The sequence below is a fragment of the Trematomus bernacchii genome, unplaced genomic scaffold, assembly GCF_902827165.1.
Source record: "Trematomus bernacchii unplaced genomic scaffold, fTreBer1.1, whole genome shotgun sequence".
Classification (NCBI taxonomy): Eukaryota; Metazoa; Chordata; class Actinopteri; order Perciformes; family Nototheniidae; genus Trematomus; species Trematomus bernacchii.
Genome location: NW_022987609.1, coordinates 1,997,566 through 2,018,982, shown reverse-complemented (window position 1 = coordinate 2,018,982; position 21,417 = coordinate 1,997,566). Strand labels below are relative to the sequence as shown.

At 42.6% G+C, this 21,417-nt stretch overlaps 1 protein-coding gene across 1 annotated transcript in view; it reads right to left on the bottom strand.

Annotated features, from left to right (window-relative positions):
- Positions 1–21,417, bottom strand: part of nckap5l (NCK-associated protein 5-like) — a 48,777-nt gene that overhangs the window by 2,282 nt on the left and 25,078 nt on the right. The window contains 12 exon segments of the mRNA XM_034131782.1: positions 603–751; positions 1,246–1,524; positions 2,878–2,950; positions 3,955–4,084; positions 5,539–5,579; positions 5,581–7,299; positions 7,301–8,368; positions 9,042–9,134; positions 9,935–10,054; positions 10,537–10,575; positions 10,675–10,743; positions 11,437–11,577. Coding sequence (XP_033987673.1) covers positions 603–751; positions 1,246–1,524; positions 2,878–2,950; positions 3,955–4,084; positions 5,539–5,579; positions 5,581–7,299; positions 7,301–8,368; positions 9,042–9,134; positions 9,935–10,054; positions 10,537–10,575; positions 10,675–10,743; positions 11,437–11,577 — 3,921 coding nt within the window.

Here is a 21,417-nt window from a genome sequence, read left to right as displayed (position 1 = left end):
AATGCACTGATATCATGTGTGGCTCTGAACTCTGTACGACCTTCAGCTGCCTCTTTGTGATAGGAGGAGGCAGGGCTTTTCAGGTTGTTGATCTTTAAGAGGAGACATACACATACTTGTTGTCTCCTACATATCTCATTTCTATGAGGCGTGAAGGAAGTCCAGAAGACGTCACAGATGACCCGCGGCTGATATTAGCGCCACGACTTTGTTGTTATCTCCTTGTTTTGGAATATAAGCCTGATGTGTTCTGCTGCTCCGGTGAGCAACATACCTCATGAGTTAACCCATATCCTTTGTATGTGATTTGACTCTGCTCCTTCTTGCAAGAATACATTAGAACCTGATTATTGATTCTCAACCTGGTGTCGAGTGATATTTTCCTAACATAAGTAGAGGAGAGAGAAATCTTATAAAAGGGAAGAAGAGAAAAAGAAGGAGGGGGAGGAGAAAGGCAGATAGGGATGGGGAGGGACTGACAGGGGAGGTAGGGAGTAAGAGATGGGGAGATGAGAGAGGGGACGAGAAGGAAGATAGGAAGAAGTGGAAGGTCAGAGGAGGAGGAGTGTAAGTGAGGAACAGGGAGGTGATCTTCATCGTACCGCTCTGAAGGGAGACCCGAAGCTCTCCTCCTCCTCCTCCTCCTCCACAGCGAGGTAGACCTCTGCAGGCCCGGCGGCGGTCTTCAGGTTGGGGAAGGTCCAGGTCTTTGAGCGGGGGGAGAACATGTTCGGAGCGTGGGACTCTCTGTCTGTGGAGGGAGAGTAAACACATGTTTACAATCAGAATCACAATCATTGCCAAGTAGGTTCACACATAAAACTAAAATGTACGACATCTCATCGGCGTTCAACGTTTGTTGTGTTAACGTGCTAATGCAGTTCTGAAAGATTGAGACCTATTGATGACCAACACGTATTGTCATATAATCACTGTTTCAGTGTGTACTTTAGTATGAGTCTGCATTCTACATCAAAGCACTCCGTAACATTGAGAAAAGCTCCAAGTTTGAGTGACCTCTAACAATGTTGTGAGTTTTCTGTAATGATGCGTCAGTGGGAGAGTTTTAGGGCACCTATTAATAACTGTTTCAGTGTGTACTTCAGTGCAGTCTGCATTCTACATCAAAGTACTTTGTAACATTGACAAAAGCTCTAAGTTTGAAGCCTATAGAAAAAAACCAAGTGACCTCTAACAATGCTTTGTTTTCTGTAATAATGCACCAGAGGGAGAGTTTTAGGGCACCTTCACGGATGACCCCGACAGAGCCCCTCCCCTCGAGCGCGGAGGCGTACTGGATGGTGGGGATCAGCTGCTTGTGAGCCGCGTAGTTCTCCTCCTGGGTCACGGGCTCTCTGTCCAGGGTCCTGGCCCGCCGCCCGGCCCGCCCCGGGGAGCCCGAGGAGTGGCGCTCGGCTCCGGCCCGCGCCTTGGAGAGACCCCGACCGGCGGCCCCGCTGCTGCAGTCGGGCAGCGGGAAGGTCCCGATGCCGCTGTCCAGCGTGTAGGTGGAGACACCAGAGCCTGAGGAGGAAGGAGAGACAGGGGCTGAGTGACCACGAAACGCATCGATTAATGATCACATATTTAAAGGTCACCTATTATGCAAAATCCACTTTTCCATGTCTTTTCTACATCAACATGTGTCCCCTCTGTGGAAAGAGACTCTGAAAGTTTCAGGAAAAAAGATTCGCTCACTTTTTGTCCTGATCCATTTATATAAAAACCTGTCTGAAAATGAGCTGATCAGATTTTGGCCACTTTTTTGGCTTGTGTTACCATTAGCCAATCACCAACCAAGGTAACCCCCCCCCACCCCCTCCTTATTTTCATCTAAAGTAACAGACAGAGAATCAGCACTTTTGAAACAGGGCTGAAACAGAGGGGATTATGGGATGCTGCAATGATCTGTCTGGTGTTTGGAGCCAAACACTTCAGAAACATGTTTGTATATATCTGAGACCTATAATATATTGATGAAAAACAGTATAATAGGGGACCTTTAAGGGAACAAATAAAAAGGCACAATTAAGAAATAAATGTGTTGAATTCCACATTATTTATTCCAGCTTTGCCTGAGGGTTGATTTTCCTCGGGGGCGTGGCCTCCTTTACTTACCTTTGATATGCTAATCAAAGTCTGAGACAATTAATTTCCCCCTCAATATGCAAATTAGGTTTCAGTTAAACCCCTCATGGATTGATGCAGATTTAAAGTGCTGGAAGAAATACTCGCATCCTTTACTGAGGGAGACAACGTAATACCACAGTGTGATATTTCTTAAACCATTGTTTTAAAGATTTAATTTATTTATTATAGGAATATATTGGCATTGTTTGGCTGGCCGGCTCTGCTTTATTTGAAATGTATTTATTAGGATGAACCCCTTGAGATGGACCATCTCGTTTTCAAGGGGCTCCTGGGTCTGTTATGATTGGTCAACCGATGTCCCACCCCTTAGCCTATCACAGACAATGTGTTGGAGCACTAGCCAATAGAATTGCGAGTGTTCCATAGTGATGCCCCTATGTTACTGAAGTAAATAAAAGACTGGGAAAGAGGCGTTTCAGTATAATAGCGCCTCTTATAATGAAGTAGAGTACAATTATAGAGTAGCTTAAAATGGGAATACTAAGTAAAAGGCGCTTGAAATTAAACTTAAGTACACTCTGCTGTGATGTGTTCCATGTGTTCCTGTGATAGTACTTTAAAAAATGTCTCACCCTGTGAATTTCTCTACACTTTCATTCATCTATTTCCAGACGAGTTCCACCCAGGTCTGGTTTGATCTTCCACAAGGTCCTAACACTCGTAAACTCCAAAGAATGTGTGATATTTCTTTGCTCTGATTAAATCCTGGCACACTCGCTTTCTTACCTGCGAAGTGTTGGGAGTGAACTGAATCGGCGAGGTTTTCATCTGATGTGATCTTGCCGATTCTGTCTGATCCCTGCATGAAAGAACAACAAAGCGGCAGATGGAGGAGTGAGTGTGCCGAACGGCGGCTCTTCACATCAGCGTGCAGGAGAATAATCCAACAGAGGAGAAGCCAAGGTTAGGCGTGAAAGTTGATTCGATGTAGAACAAATTTCACATGTGGTGAAGAAGTATTCAGATCTTTCACTCTATCAAAAGTACTCGTAACACACTTTGAAAGTTCTCCACTACAAGTCACAGTCCTCCATTCAAAACCTCCCTTAAGTAAAGGCATACACGTTTATAGAACCGTATATATTTTAAGTATGAAGAGGAAAAGTACTAATTATGTAGTCAAATTCTACCTGTCTGTGCTTCACTGATTTTGTGGATTTCAGATTGCTGCTGCACGATGCATTTTGATGCTGCAGATGTTTAATGATGTGCTGATTTGAACCCCTTTTTTTACACTGTTAGGAAGTTTAATTTAAGATATTGCATCAAATTCCATAAGGTCTTCATATTTGTGCAGCCTGTTGTCTTAAGTAAGAATCATGCCTCACTAAAAAGTACATTTTTTACGAGTTTCTCAGAAAAACAGCCGTGTTTTCAGCGTAGAGAAGATGCATTTTACATTCAATCCAAGAGGGTTTTTAACTAGTTTGCCTAAGAAACGAGACTTTTCTCAACAAATTAGGAAAAACGTCATCGTCTAGTTTACCACCATCATTCAAAATCGCACTCTTTTGGAGATAAATGGTTTTCATTGGACAGGAAGTAGATGAATTATTGTATTGTGCTCAATAACTGTCACACTAATGCAGTGCATTAAATAAATATGTATTCCTCTCTGTGATGAAAAAAATAATAGAGTTGCATACGATGGAAAAAATCCAAGACCTTGAATTTGTACACGCCTCGCTCAATGCATTCAATGAAAGTGCATATTTGGTTTTTATCAATATTGTAAATGTATTATCTTGTCTTTGAGTTAGTCTGAGGAGAAATGAATAGTGTAGAGTGTAAAACCTGATGTACCTTCTCCATATCGTCTCGACTGGTGGTGTGACTGATGACGTCGCCCTGCTGACAAAACATCGGCTTCGAGGTCTTACAGTCGAAGGAGAGCCGGCGCTGCGGCACGGTGATCATCTCGTTCCCGTCCACTCTGCATTTATCACACACAGATAACATCTCAGTAAGGATGTCGAAACTCAACCAAACTAAATGGTGGTGTTAGCAGTATTATAAGAAGTGTTTTTGGGTATGAATACCGAATTTAATCCCAGATTAGATGCCTGTTTAACGGTCTTCAGTGATGTTATTTTAATATCTGTTTTCTTGTTTCTTGTCTTAAAGGGGACCTATCATGCAAAATGCACTTTTGTATGTCTTTTATACATGAATATGTGTCCCCGGTGTTCCAGGGAACTCACCAAGTGTCAGAAAACACAACCCTCTCTATTTTCCTCCATACCCAAATCTCTAAAAAAGGGGCTGCAACGGATCTGATAAAAACTGATCCAGATTTGAACACTGTCCTGACGTCAGGACAGTGGCGCTACGGCTATTGGGCCAACTCCACCAATCAGGAGGAGACAGCCACGGCCATTGCCGTTCGAAAGCGCTGGAGACGCTGTAGTACATATGCCAGGCCTGTAGATGGTGCTGTTCTCACTGAATCTGCCCTTGCTAAAACAGATCTAAAAAATTTCAAATTGAGCAAAATGAGGCATGGCTAAAATGCATGATCTGTTTGGTATTTTGAAAAAAAGAAAGTATAAATATGCCTTATATAGGTATGGTCCTACACTATATTATTATAATATAGCATGATAGGTCCACTTTAAGTTGTTGGAGAAAATACTGTTGTCTCCTCTTTGGGTTAGTTTGAATGCACTGAGATCATGTGTGATCTGAACTCTGTACGACCTTCAGCTGCCTCTTTGTGATAGGAGGAGGCAGGGCATTTCAGGTTGTTGATCTTTATGAGGAGACAGACACATACTTGTTGTCTCCTATCTCATTTCTATGAGGCGTGAAGGAAGTCCAGAAGACGTCACAGATGACCCGCGGCTTATATAGGTATGGTCCTACACCATATTATTCAAATATAGCATGATAGGTCTACTTTAAATATTTGTCATTGTCGATGTTTCAATTGAGCTGCAAGACAATTTCAGACTTAATCGTGACAATTCAATCATATCTTCTTGTATCGTAACATACGTTGTTCGTATTTTAATATAATTACAAATTGTTCTTTTTTATTGGTATTTCATTGTATTTGTTCATGGCCTCTCTGTGGCCATATAGTGGTTAAGTTTAAGTAGTAGTCTTGTCTGTAGGATGTGACCTGATTTTGTTTTGTCATTTAGTTTTGGTGAATTCTTGACTGTCTTGCTGTTTGTACTATATATTAGAAACCCCTTGAAAACTGGGTGGTTCATCTCAAGGGGTTTATCCCTCATAACCTAATATCAGTTAACATCTTGTATCGTAAATACGCTTATTTTCTTTCAGCCAAGCTAGAGGAGAAGATCAAATAAGCATATTTTAGAAGCTGAAACATTTTCTTCCTACTCCTCTAATAGAACAGTTTGTTACCCAGCCGGCCCTCACCTGTTGAGCAGCTGCTGCATGAAGTTGTCTGAGCGTCCCCCCCCGGTACATGACGGCCAGCTGTCCCTGAGATTGGTCCATCACCACCTCGCAGGAGTGACCTCTGCCCGACCTCTCCACGTACGCCCTCTCCTCCTCCAGAGCCCTCCGCAGCCCCTCCGCCTTCTCCATCAGCGTGGAGATGTTCAGGCCCTCCACTCCTTCTTTACACCTACTGGCCACCTTCACAGGGTCCCTGCCCACCGAGGGGATGCTGATCTTCCACTCCCGCTTCTCATTCACTTTCGTGGCGTCCGTTTTGCGCAGCGCGGGCAGTTTGCTCTTCTTCAGGCCGAACCAGCTGGCGATGCCGTTGGAGGCTTTCTGCTTCACCTCGGTGGGCTGCGGTCCCCGGTCCAGCACCTGCAGCTTCAGCATGTTCTCCTCGATGCCCTTCATCACTTTCTGCTCGATGGCGGACGTCGGGCTGGTGGCCGGCGGCGGGGGCTTCTCCACCTCCGACGTTGGAGGTCTCGGAGGAGGCGGCGGCAGGCTGTCTCCAAACATCGGATTCTTCTTCCCTTTCCCACTGATCTTGGTCCTCTCCTCTGATTTAGACGAGTAACGAGGCGACTCCGCGGGTTTCGCTGCTTTGTGGACGGACGGGCCCTGGCATGGTTTGGACGGTGACTTTGGGGGGATTTTATTGGGGCTGTTGCTACTGTGAGGGACTGGTTTAAGGTTATAGGCCAGATTCAGGGAGCCAGGACATTTGATGTTGTTGCGTAGCACCTGTGGAGCGTCAGCATTAGGGGACGGCAGACCAATTTTACTCTTGGGGCCTTCGGTTTTGGTCACGCACAGTTCTTGTTTCCCCGCTGTAGATTTCACAGGGTGTTCATACAGCTGAGACGACCCCGGGTATTTTAAACCACCAATACTAACTTTGCTTTTACTATCCAAAGAGTCGATGTATTTTGAATGTCTCTGTTCTTCTTTCTGGAGCTCCATCGGCCTCTCCTCTGTTTTACACCTTTCTTCTGCGTAGGTGCCCTCTTCCACCGGCCTCAGACCGACCTGTAGATCCTCTGAACTCCTCAGCTTCCCTAGAGCAGCCAGCCTGTCTTTGAAAGCGTGGTGACTGGAGTCCGGCTGGGGTCTCGCTGCCACCGCTGCAGGCCTCTTAGGGATGGAGGAGTCGGTCCTCCTGGCTGGAGGAGGAGGCGGCTGCTGGGCCACATCGGACCTCTGCATCTCCCTCACATCCACCTCTTGTTTCTCTCTGGTTTGTGAGAAGTTAAGTCTTCCCTGTGTGAGCTTACCTGGAGCGGACGCACCGGGCAGATTGTGCTGGTTGACCCACACCGGGCTGTCCGAGTCCTCATCGTCTGACGAGGTCTCGGACGAGGAAGTGGTCGACTCCTTTCTCTGCGGAGGAGGAGGGTTCAGGACACTTTCTGGTAGCGACTTGACGAGCTTCCTCTCACCGCCGTTCCCCTTTGTTTGAGATGGAAGTGTGGTTCTTTTCTGGCCTTGTGTTGGTTCCTCTTCTCTGGACATGACAGAGACATTTTCATAATGAGGGACCCTCTGTGCTATTTTCGGTGAGGAGGAGGATGCAGAAGGAGGAGCGGCCATCTTTGGAGCAGCTTTAGGCGCTGAGAGGCTGCTGTAGCTTACTTCCTTAACGGGCGGGGAGCAGACGTCTTCAGACTGAGGAGGGGACGTCGGGGCGGAGTGTGTTGCCGGGTAGGACTCGGACCTGGCGGGGGGTGGGGGGGGGCTGCCGGCACCTCTCTGTGGTGGTGGCTCTGCGGGGGGGAACAGGGGAGTGGTACACCTCGTAGTTGTTGGTGCGGCAGGGGATCCTGGAGCTGCGGGTGAGCTGCGGGCTCAGCTTCACGGCGGACGTGGAGGGTTGGGACTTCTCTCCCATCGTGGGAATCTTCAGGAACTTGAGCATTTTGGACGGAGAGTTCATGGCGGCGGTTTTGATCTCGGTGAGGCAGGACGGGCTGGGGCTCACGGAGGCGTTGGCCCTGGCGGAAGAAGCCTGCGGATCTGGGACGTCTTTCTCCGGGACTGCTGACAGGTCGTTCGACAGGAAGGTGCTGACGCCGTTGTGAACACCGTCGCTTGTTTCCATGTCATGGTGGAGGATTTGTGCGCTTTCCTTCACAGAACTGGTCAGATGGGATGTGGGATAGAAGCCGGTGAGTTCTTCAGAGACATTTAGACTCTCAGAGCTCTCCTGCTCCACGTCCATCACCTCCAGGCTCTGATCAGGTTCTGGTACTGAGACCCGTGCTGCAGCGCCTGCCGGTGGCTGCTGGGCTTCATTCTTGGTGCATTGTTTGGACGGGGGCTCTGCTGTCCTGCTCTTACTGAGACATTCGCTAATAGCAGCTGTAGGAACGACATGGCTCTGGGGGGCTTTGGAAGGACTACAGACGTGGTTGCAAGGTTTCGGAGGACTGTCAGGGCTCCTCTTGCAGTGTAAACAGCAGGTGTTCCCCGCCTCACACTTCACCCCCCCGTCACCGTTCACATGTTGGTGTGAGTCGGTGTCTGAGCGGGAGCAGTGGCAGTGTGTGTGGTGGGGTTTGCACGGTAGTGGGAGGGGGTCTGCTGCTGTAGCCAAAACAGCCTCTGTGGACATGAGCACCTGGCTGTAGTCGCAGAAAGACAAGCTGGTGGTGGACGGGTGGAACTTCAGAGGGTCCGTCTCCTCCATCTTGCGGAGGACCTCCAGGATGTGTGCTTTCTTCTTGAAGAAGGGAGAGAGGGCCTCCATGGAGGTGGCGGGGCCACGAGGGCCCGGGGAGGCATGTTGTGTGCGGTAGCCATTTCCCTTTAGACAGAAAGAGATTTCAATTAGAATTAAATTCATTGCTGCAGCTTCAGTGAATGTTAGAGAAGACATATTCTGCACAGGTTCATATTTCTATGTAGTGTCTCTACTGTGACATGTCTCCTTGCTTTAATGTTCAAAAATCTCTTTATTTTTCTCATACTGCCTGTGCTGCAGCACCTCTTTTCACCCTCTGTCTGAAACCAGAGCCCAGTCTGCTCTGATTGGTTAGCTGGCCGGCTCTGTTGGGATCGGTCAACAGCTTAGAGATGTCCAGCCCCTTAGCCTATCACGTACAATGTGTTGGAGCGCTAGCCAATAGAAGCGATAGTTTGATATGGTGGTGTCATTATGTTTCAGAAGTCAACAATGGATTCCAATGGAGGCATTTCAGGCTGGGGGGGGGGGGGGGAGTGTTTGGGAGAGAATATATAACACAATACAGGAAAGGGAGAACTCCTAAAAGTATAATAGGGCCTCTTTAAACAATTAAGTTCCCTAAGACCTTTAGAGTATGTGCGTGCAGGAAATGAGTGCAGGGCTGATTAGCTTTTTAAAGCACAATAGTGGAAAACAGAGCAAATGTCAGAGCATGTAATGACGTCACACAGGAGCCACACAGAGGGTTTCATGTAATCCCACTGTTTCACTCTTAATGTTTTGCAATAATCACCTTGGCTTGTGCTTCAGTCTGTGCAGGCTCCACCTGTTTTGCAGAGTCATTGTGCAGCTGTGCATTGTAGTCTGGGAGGGGTCCCGCCTGGACCTGCAACGGGAGAATCATGAGGCAATTATGATGACACTGTATACACTACGGGTTATTGTATACACAGAGTCAGACAACTACGAGCTACATTGTCCCGGCATACAATATAGAGCAGAAGGGAAAAGCCCAGATGATATACATGACTGTCTCTGCAAAGAACGAGGCCGAGGTGAATACAAAATGAAGACTCATTGTAAGTCAAGTGCAGTACTTCTCATATGTTTTATGACACACTAAACTATGACTTTGTTATAGTATGATGTTTTTATGACACTGTACTTTTATGACAGTGATTCCTTGATTTATAGTTGGGTTTAATGACTTATAAATGTAACTACCTGGTAGTTAAAGTAGTTCAAATGACCTTCAACTTCATCTATGACATTATCACTTTAAAACAAATATTTGTATTATAGAATATCACATAATGTCTTTACTTGCACGCCAACAAAATACATACATATCTATCCATCAAGACCATAGATATAGTCTTTGTTATTCCAGAGAAAGATATGTTTTCCTCGTCAGAAACTGGTGCCTACATTACCCATAATGCAACTTGAACACCAACAGGTCATTAAACAATTCAGGTGTTTCATACACGTATTGGCTGATGTAGAGAAGCAGGCTACAGAGATCTGGTTAGCTCACTTATTTCTAACTCTATTCACAGATGGAGTATTTGTTGTACATTGCTGTAGTAGTACTTTTAAGGATAGTGAAGTATCTGATTAGAGCAGTGGGAAGGAGTTTAGTTTGAATATGAAACACAGTCATTGATAAATCATGAGTGGATTTACCTGGTAGTGAGCCGTGGGGTGGTTGGGCAGTTTCTGCTGAAAGAGCTCACAAAGCGCTCGGTTCTGTCGCTCCAGGTCGAACACCAACATCTTCAGCTTGATGCACTCCTCCCTCAGATCCTGATCACACACACACACACACACACAGCACACACACAAACACACACACACACACAACACACACACACACACACACACACACACACAACACACACACACACACACACACACACACACACACACACACACACACACACACACACACACACACACACACACACACACACACACCACACCACACACACACACACACACACACACACACACACACACACACACACACACACACACACACCACACCACACACACACACACACCACACACACACACACCACACACACACCACACACACCACACACACACACACACCACACACACACACACACACACACACACACACACACACACACCACACACACACACACACACACACACACACACACACGACACACACACACACACACACACAGTTAGACAACAGCTGATACAGGTAATTAAAATACAGACACAGAAACAGAAACAGAAATGTGGCTTCATGTTACCTTTTGATTCAGCAGAGCTTGGACCACGTGGTTGGCCACCTGGAAACACATGAAACATATACAGAGAATTACATATCTGAGCAGAAATTATTTTATGTATTTTTTGTACAGATAATATATCCTGCAACATGAACTCACCTCATCCAAACATCTCTCATAAGCCTCTCTCTGACTCTCATTGGCCAACATCAGAGCTGAGTTTTCTGCCTGTGAGGAAAATATTAAAAAATACATTTTATTTACCACATTTAAATCATAAAATACACATTCAGTGTAATCATGAAAGCTCCTTCTATTTATAAAAAAAATAAAGTATTATTAAAGAATAATACTGTTAAAAAAAGGAAATAATTTGACTGAAAAATAAATAAATATATTATAACAGAAACAATAGTTATTAAGCAAGTTATGGTATTTTACCATTTTCAGCACATGTTATTTGGTAGACTTGAACACAAATTAAATTCAAAACATTACAATGCAATTAAATAACAAAAGAAAAACTTATTTTCAACACAACAACAAATCTTTTCATAATCTTCCAAAATACAAGGAAAGTTTAAGTATTTTTTTAAATATATATACTTTTAAATATGTGTACTTTTCATTTGCAGTTCAATTAAATTGAATGTTTCCGTCGAGTAGATTAATGCCTTAGAATGTCTTATATATGTTTATTTTGTTGTTATTATTATTTATTTTATTTTATTTCAATGTTGTTTTTTGTGGTTAAGGTCTGTTTTTGTTGTTGTTATTTTGGTATTGTTGACCCTGGTAGAATGGTCTCTTTTACTCCCTTTATTGTACATATGAGGGTCTATGTATGTATGCTTTCTGTGCTTGACAATGTCACAAATAAATCATATATAAAACAATTTAAAAAATGTAATGTTTCCTCACCTCCAGCTCCCTCAGGCGGTCCACCAGCTCGCTGCTGTTGTCCTCCATGAACGACTCCACGTCTCCCTCCTCTCCTTCCTCATCCGACCCGAAGTCTTCGTCACACATTCTCTGCTCTGTCTCATCAGACATCGTTCTCATCTGAAACACAGAGAGGGAAACTTCAACTATCACCGTCACAGTCTTTATAGAAATCAAATGGTTCCCTTCAGGAAACAACGCACAGCAATAAAGCATCTGCTGCTCTGGAGGGAGATCGACATAATGAGAGTGAGTCACAGCAAATGTGTTTCACTTTTACTGCCCTGCACTGGAGCTACAATTTATGTTGTGTTCTGTTGTCCTCTACACGACACAACTAATCATTCTTGATTCAAATCACACATCAGATCAGGGTCAAACACCTGGTAGAATGCCTCACAGGTGAGCGGTCACAAGCTGTTCCTGCTCCTATGCAGCAATCTGTTATGTAGTCAATTAAATAACCCTTTCGTTGCCGAATCAAAGTAAAAATCCATTGCTGAAATCTGTCCAAATGAATGATACATTAACCTAAATCCACACTTTGTGCAGAGAGCTAAAATGTCAAAGTCACTATAATGATATCTTCATCAGTGCCTGCTCAACATGGGTTATGTTTTAGAAGTTGTAGACAATAATAAAATCTGTGGTTTTCACTCATAAACACCCTTTACTTATCAATATAGAACAACACGTATTATCATGAATGTAGAAACACTCTTTTCTGGTTTCCAGAAGTAACACGACTTACTTCAATTAAAATCTTTGGAAAGGAAAATAATCTATATCAAAAGTTTACTCAAATGTTACAGGTCAAAAAGATCCATTGTCATTTAAACACATTTCCTGCTCAACAATTGCATTTACTAAATAATTCTAACAATAGGTCATAATTAGGCCAACATTAAAGGTTAAGAATGATATTAATAAAACTGGCACGCAACAACAGATAAAGTAAATCCACGCCACATGTAAATATTCTCCTATAGTAAATAATTGTAAACATGTTATGGTATACACTATATAACAACAATACATATCTTCAAATCACTTTGAAGATATGTGCTTTTCCTAATAACGGTAATCGAATAACTAACAAATAGGAAATTACAAATAATATTGAAAAGCCCTGAAAACCACCTCCAGCGATAACCCAGTGCAGCCTGTGAGGTGAAACTCAGGGCAGAAGAAACCCACTACGCCCTGCTGCTACTGGAGAAGCTGCTTGCTGGGAGCGCACAGTAATAATAACTGTATCAACATTTTGATCTCAGGGCGTCTCTCATCTAGACGTTGGCGGCTGCACTGTAAGAGGACGCTGTTCAGAGAGATTCAATAAATAAATCAATACAACTGACAGGGTTTTGAAAAGCAAATAGAGGGATATCTCCTTCTGAAGCTGCGGTGCCAAGAGAGTGACAAGAAAGCATTTCAAAGTTCTGTTGGAGTTTACTTAGCTGATTAATCCTTTAGACAAAATGTTCCCAAACTAGTGCAAGGTGACATCTTGAATGTCCTATTTTGTCCCACAGTCCAATACACAAAGATATTAGGTAACCTCTGCCAAGGACGTTATGTTTTGGGCTCGATTTGTCTGTCTGTCAGCAGGATAACAGAAACACTACTGGGATTATTTTGTATTAAACTTTATGCAAGGGTGTAGCACGGGCTAAGGAAAACCGCATTACATTTTGGATTGAATCTGAATCACGGGTGGGTACATGTACAAGGTTTTATTTTGGTTTGAATTGTAGAAAATAGAGCATTTGCGTTGCATTCATGTAACGCAAACCAGACGGGAAAACAGCTATCAATCAGCGTTAGCAATCAAAAATACATCTTATTTATGTTGATTCCACATTACTGTGTTTGCTGTCTCAGTACTTGTGCAAAGACAAAAAAAGCCACATTTAGTCAAATCTGATTTCAAACAGAGAAAGACGGAAAATCCCCACATTTCAGAAGAAAAGGCAAACGTTTGCATCAGGAATTACTTCAACGATTAATCAAAAATGTTCGATGATTTATTTTCAGTGTCAGCCCAACCCTACTGTCTGCATCTGAATCCTCCTGCTGCAGTAAACCCCACCCGTCTGCTTCATTCAAGCAAAACAAATCAAACACCATTTAACGGAGCGGAGGTCTGCTTCACATCACCGCCTCACACGCTGACTCTAACATTATCATCTCACGCTTTCTATTCTGTCTGACGGCCGCAGAGCTTCTCCTCGACACGTCTACAGGCCGAGGCCTCTGCACTGCAGCGCGTTGTTTACTCAGTGCTCACTGTTTACTGAGGATTACAGAGAAAACCTGATAATCCTGCATTGCAGAGCTGCAACCAAAGATTATTTCCACTATCGATTAATCCGCTTAGGTCCATTAAGGACAGAAACCAGTGAGGAATGCCTATTCTAGTTTCTAAACTTCAAGGGTGACATCTTTAAATGTATTTTTTGTACCTCAGAAACTCAAACATATTCGGCCTAATTTGACATAAAAGCAGGACATTTATATACAAAGGTCAAGATTTTATGCTGTTTTTGCGTGAAATTACTATTACTATTAATCAACTTTCAAATAGTTGGTGATTATTTTCTTTCAATTTACTCATAGTTGATGAACTGTTGCAGCTTCACCAAGTCCCCAGTTTGAAAAGTGTGTTTGCTCTTGGACTGAAATTGAGATCTGTTTGAGGGGATAAAGATACATGTGGATGTGGACCAAACTCCAGGGCACTCTCTCTTTTTAATCTCCACAGCTGAACCTGCACAACCCACGCTGAGCTGCAGTCTGTGAGCGTGTTACTCTGCAGGACATGTGGCTGAGGACCCGTCTGCTAGGCATGGCTCCAGGTGTGTGTGTGTGTGTACCCAGATCCACCTTCACATCGTAAGGACACATTAAGGCTGATGAGATGAGACTGATTCTGTGGCTGCAGGCCAATCAGGAGCTGGCACAGCTTTCAGGACACACACACACACACACACACACACACACAAATTAAGCGGTCAAAAAACTATGAAATACTCGGTTCAATTATCACACTTTTTGAGACCAAGTCTAACAATATTCGTCCAAACAAAGGAGTCTTGTCTCTGTATCCAAAGCCGGATTTATCGTCCTTCTTGCCGAAAGCTCCATTGTTGTCCACTGAAACACATATACCAGTCACACTGCTGCACGGGGTGACATGCTCCTTTATTACCATGAACACACACACACACACACACACACACACACACACACTGTAGTTTATCTGGACTCAATCCCAGCTGCTGCCACATATATTCACCAGAGCACCAAATGTAGATTAATCCACCGCGGAAAATAGACCCTGTTTTGGGGTGTTTTTTAAAACAAATAAGTATATTTTTATATAAATCTGACCTGTTGAATTACATTATCATTTATTGAGAGCTGTGTTTGAGTCCTCTTGATAAATGTGAGTCCAATATTCACTCTCTTTTAGCTCCGTTTTTGGTCTCCACCTACTCCTGAGCGACATGTCTTTCTCTTAAGCTGCTAAATGCTCCACTATGATCACCAGCTGCTCTCTCGCTGTGTCTGTCTGCTGTTTGCTGCCGAGGAAGACACAACACATAAAGTTGTGGTCCATCAAAAACAGAAAACAATGAGCTGGAAGAAGCTCTGTATAGCTGAAGGGAACTGCACAGCTGTGTGTTGTGTCTCTCTGGGTTTGCCACCACAAATGACTCCTTTCACATTCAAATGATGTCAGGATGAAAATATTGATTATAGCTGCTAAAAAAAGATTGATGTTTTCAGCAGGAATGAATGGTCTTAGAGTCACAGACAGAACAGTGGGAAAGTGCTGAGAGACGGACAAAAGGCGGAGTTGTTTTTGGTCCTTTCATAAGATTTGTAGATGATAATTATACAGATTTACAGCAGCCTTGTCATTTAAGTGGGAAATAAAAGTGCTTCCTAAAAAAAATCAGTTTTCAATGTCATGTGAGGTTGCAATGGTTTACAGAAATTGGCAAATGAGGCTTTAAGAAAACCCATATTAACTCGGAGAGCAGTATCTAATCAATTTTTATTCATTTCTTAGCTGAAAACAACCCCTGAGTTTATTTTGTTTTCTTTGTTTGTTCATGTATTTATTTATTGTTTGTTGTTTTGGGATCGCTTTATGGATTTAACTGTCAGAGCAAATCAATATCAATAGTATGTGACTACAAATAATGAATAAAATGTTTATCCATTAATTATTTAAGGGGAAAAGAGACAATCATACCAGCTTCTCAAGTATTAAAAATAGCTTCTTAATTGTTATCACAAGACATAAGACTGTTTAAAGACAAGAAGATACACCCTTAAATAAAGTGAATAATCAGCAGATGAAAAAAGGTATCATTTTAAATAAGCATTATTTGCAGTCCTATCCCATTACTTGTGTAATACATTAATAATTTAAAGTGGACCTATCATGCTATATTTGAATAATATAGTGTAGGACCATACCTATATAAGGCATATTTATACTTTTTTTTTTTCAAAATACCAAACAGATCATGCATTTTAGCCATGCCTCATTTTGCTCTATTTGACATTTTTTAGCTCTGTTTTAGCAAGGGCTGATTCTGTGAGAACAGCACCACCTACAGGCCTGGCATATGTACTACAGCGTCTCCAGCGCTTTCGAACGGCAATGTCCGTGGCTGTCTCCTCCTGATTGGTGGAGTTGGCCCAATAGCCGTAGCGCCACCGTCCTGACGTCAGGACAGTGTTCAAATCTGGATCAGTTTTTATCAGATCCGTTGCAGCCCCTTTTTTAGAGATTTGGATATGGAGGAAAATAGAGAGGGTTGTGTTTTCTGACACTTGGTGAGCTCCCTGGAACACCGGGGACACATATTCATGTATAAAAGACGTACAAAAGTGCATTTTGCATGATAGGTCCCCTTTAAGTAATTTGTCCAGCAAAAAAGCCCAAACTACCAGATTCCTCATTCCCATCAACACCACTGAAAACATATGGAAAGTAGATTTTTGATGTGAGAAACCGAGAACTTACACTGAGCATTTCTTAGATGTTTAAAGACCAATAGATAAATCCTTTAATTGTGAAAATAATCATCAGATAAATGGATCATTTAAAATAACCATTAGCTGCAGATGTGATGCACCCTGTGGGCTCAGGTTAACGTGTTGGCTCTGGTATCAAACAGAGAGTGTAAAACTCACTAATGGGAAATGTCCAATAGTTTCATAAGAGATCACTGAGGTCTGCCGCGCCTCGTGTAACCCGAGCTGTTTGCAAAGCGCTTACAGGAAGATTATTGAACGTCACTGGCCTGTGGATTTCTAACGCAGCCTGACAAACCTGAGCAGCAACATCTAAAGTGCAGCGCGTTTATTTATTGAGCTGCGATTGACTGAATGGCAGCCAAATCTAGACGTATAATGGAGGGCCGATCGATGCAGCCCATCTAAGAACGGAAGCAGATATTAGCGTTTGACCTTGGATACCGAGCGGGTTTATAAATACCAGCTGTTTTCTCTCCTCACTAATGCACATTAAAGCCCGGGGCTGCAGTGCCGAGGTGCACAGAGCTCTCGGTGGGAACGTTCGCATTGAAATTACAGCGTGGAGCAAAAGACAAACAAAAGTGCAGCTAAATATAAACATGAGATGTGGTTCTGCTGCTGTGCGGTTTGCTTTGATGTGCAGAGCTAACGTCACAAGACCTCAGTGAAAATGCCACCAGAGAGAAGCAGCATCTCTTAAAACGAGTCCCATTTCTCCAGAACACCACTGCTGAAGTCTGACTGGTATGCGATCATAGAGAAGATGGACTGATGAAGGGTTTCAGTCATTATTCATCACACCATCACTCCAGCACCGGCTTCCTGTGAATTGAATGTAAACTCTACTGTTGGTTTATAAAACAATGAAACTGCAACCACTATTATGTTACTCAGTAGATCCCTGTTTAGTCTGTAGAACTTCAGAGAATTGTAAGAAAGATATTCATTTAAGTTGAATAAGTAGGTAGTATAGTCCAAGATGAGCACATGACATGTCTGTTTTTGTCTGTAAACCCAAAGATATCTAGCAAACTATGATATGAAACGGGAAACAAAGTCAATTCTCACATAAGAGAAGCTGTAACTACAGAATGATTTGAAATTCTTGCATTGAAAAACACTTTTCTAACTCTCACTGCACTGTTGCCTTTATTTTCTGGCTTATTTTCTTATAAGATTCCTTTTTTTAAATCTATTTTAAAACCTTTTTTCTTATTGTCTTGCAGTTATTTTATGTCTCATCGTAATGTATCTCTATGTCCTACTGCGTAACGCACTTTTAATTGCCTGGATGTGGTTTCACATTTTTAAATATGTGTTATAACGTTACATGCTATGTGTGGGACAATTAAAGTCACTTTGGAATAAAACATACATCAGTTTTTTGTGTCTTCGTCAACTGTGTGGGTGTTTCTGAGTCAGGGCTGCAACTAGCAATGCTCAATTAATCAACCTGTCTATAAAATGTCAAAACATTGGGAAAAATACAATTTCCCAGAGTGCCTATCAGCCCGACGTCCTGATGCATTCAGTTTACTCTGACAGAAAAAGCAAATTGTCACATTTGAGAACCTGAAATATGTCTGGACGTCCACGAAATCCTGCAGCTCTAATCTACAGCTCGTTTTTCTTTTAATGCCATATATTTTGTAATCTGACGTACAGCACTAAGCTGCTCAATGTATAAATGTGTCTTAATGTCTGAATTTAAATCCTCTGTAGAGGCAGAGAGACAGAGAGAGCTGCCAGCTGCTTTGTGAACTGCAGTATTGTCATCATGGTGTTGTTGGGGGGGGGGGGGGGGGGGGGGTTGCACACAGAGGCTCATTGAGGGCGGAGGAGCGGTCACTGCGTCCCGGTGGAGCTGCAGGAGCTCCTGACGCTGCTGCTGTCACAGAGACGCCATGAGGGGAATGCAAAGAGAGATAATGCTGCTGTCTGCACACTGCACCACGCTGCAGCAATAATTAGAGCCGTAACTATAGCAGTGCGGCTAAATAAATAAGTACAAAAAACGTCTAATGTACGTCTGTTTCTTTGTACATGTGCTGTTTGTGTTGGTTTTTGTTTTGTTTCTTTCCGTGAACTGTCAAGTGGGAACTAAGTATCTTTTTTTTTATAGAAAGGGGCAGGTAATATAAGATTAGTTTCTTCTCCCTGCTCCTTTTCGGTCAATGGTGTGTTAATGTATAATAATGGTTTACAAAACATATCTCTATTAAGTAGTGCATACCATGAGCGGAACAAAACAAATCTAATTATATGAAATGTATATATATATATTTATATGAAATAAATATTTTATACATATATATATATATATATATATATATATATATTTGTATTCAGGATTGTGGGAAACGGTTTGACTTGACTTTTTTTACTCATGTACTTGCAGGATTCTTGCCGTTCTGAATGTGTTTCCTTATGGTTCATTGCGCTTTTTGTATGTCAGCTAAATGAAATGTAATGGGAGAAGTACTTCCCCCTTTGAAAGAGATACTATACACAAAGTAAGTAAGATATAAATCGATAATTTTTACTCTTTGGGGTTTTCCCTTTCCTGTAGCGTGTTATATAGGTGTTTGTGCATGTAAAATCAAGGCTCTTCAATTAGTTTGTAATGGGGGGACGTCGATGAAAATGATCCAAAATAAGGGGCTATGAAAATGATGTCTAGGAATATGAGCGATCATGTTAATAACTACACATTGTCACAAAAGAGAAGCTTATCGTAATAAAACCTTTAATGAATAATCAATTAGAGTAAAGTACGACCACAACATAGGAGTGCATATGTTGTATTCAGTAAAAGCAGTGGAGCTCTTTTTTAACAATACAACTATTATTGATCATTATGAATTAATCTGCTGATTGTTTTCTACATTACGTGATTCATTGTTTATTTGTTTTTCAATTCAGTAAATAGTGAAACAATGCTGCCACAGTAAAAAAAGACCGCTTCACATTGATATTAAAATAATTGCAGTAATAGTCTCTTTGTGAAACTGAAACCAAGGCATTTTGAAAAAGCGATGGAAAAAGGACTTATTGTTATTAAACTAAACACATTTGTCCATGCCCTAAAGGTTAGAGCTTTAATGATTAGTTGATTAAAGGATTAGTGAATAGCCCAAACATTTAATTACACTTTTTCCAGGCTGTCTAATGAGAAACTGCAATGTTTTTTCTAGTGATGCATCATAATAAATTGTATATGTTTGAGTCTTTTGGCGCGTTTCCACTACAGCGCGGAGCACGGTTTAAGAGGGCTGTGACGTCAGCGGCCCGTCTTTGGTTGCGTTTCCACTTGGCCTAGTACCGGCCGGCGGGTCCTAATTCACAGTTTTTCTGGCCTCATAAAATCGTGGTTCTAGGGCCAGAGACAACAAGGCTGAGTCGGGCTGAGTATGCTAAACTAGAGAGAGAATCGCTGGCAAGGGGGCTACAACTACAACAAGATGGACATATTTGACCGTGATTTAATTGTAATACACGTTTCAAAATGATGCCGAAGTAACAACATACTGATACCGGTTAGTAAAAACCATGAATTAATGCTTTGTCAAGTCTGCAGACAGACGGCAGGCGAAAAACCTTTTAAAATGCTTGTTTTCTAAATGGAGATTGGCTAAGCTAACGCAGTATATGCTCCGACCGTCCACACTCACAACAACGGCCTATACAGACATAAATAAAGCAGCGACTGTATTCACCATGACACAGGCAGTCTGTGGTTTGTACTTGTTTAACTTTTGTCTAGTTTCTGAACATATATGAGGAGCTGTGAGCTCTGAGTGCTAACAGCTAACGGCTGTGTTGTTTTTCTGGGGTTCTCTGAAGATCACGTCACGGCTCCGCCTACACTGCGTTACTATAGATACTACCCCAGTTCCTAAACTGTAATGGAAATGCGCCATAAAGTGAGCCAGTCCTAACGAGGCCCAGCCATACCGAGCGGGGCCGAGCGAGGCCGTGTAGTGGAAACGCGCCATTAGACTGTTGGAGATGTCCCCTTGTGTCACGAGGAAGTCTTTTCTGATGTTTTATGGACCAACGATTACTAGAGGAAGCAATAATGAGTAAATTGCAGCGAGTGACAAACAGTCCTTTTTGATCTTGAGAACATCTGCAATCATCGAGCCATAACAACTTTTCTGTTTAGTTTTCTGCAACTTTACCAAAAGTGATATAAGAGAACATACAGAGGACACTGTAGAAGATAAAAAGGAGACGAATAGAAGTAAACAGATAACACTAAAAGGGTCAAAATCAAAGCTTTTTGTTTTGTTGTTGGAAATCCAGCCTTCTCAAAAACACACGGTCACATTGCCAAGTGTAAACAAAGAGCAGCGAGGCGCTCGCAGCTTAAAGGTCCGATCAGCGAACAACAGCGAGGGATCATGTGTTCGCCCCGGAGCCAACAGAGCATGAGCTGCTTTGTGCTCCGATGGATACCTGTACATGAAGAATGTGAGCTGTGGGGACATTCATCAGCAAACAAATAAAGTGCAACGCGACACCAGGGGAAACTAAACGTGTGTAGATAAAAAGACATGGCGTCCTTTATACAAATCGCCCAGCTGCGAATTACCCAAAGGTCGCTTTAACTTTTTTGTCTGTTTTATCTCCGAGGCAGAAAGTGCTGATTTATTTTCCGGAGAAAAAAAAAAAGTTTCTGCTTAACGAGCCGAATGAAAAAAGAGCAGAGAAACGAGACTATGATAAATTCTTCTTTAGGTTTATCGGTTTTAGAAAGCTGATTTCTTTCTTCTATAAATGCTGTCACTAACTACAACTAAAGGATTGGTTTATCATATTTGATCTTCAGAGATTCAACTACACGGTTAATTGATTATTCATTAAAGGTTTCATTAAGATAAGGTTCTCTTTGTGATTTGCAGC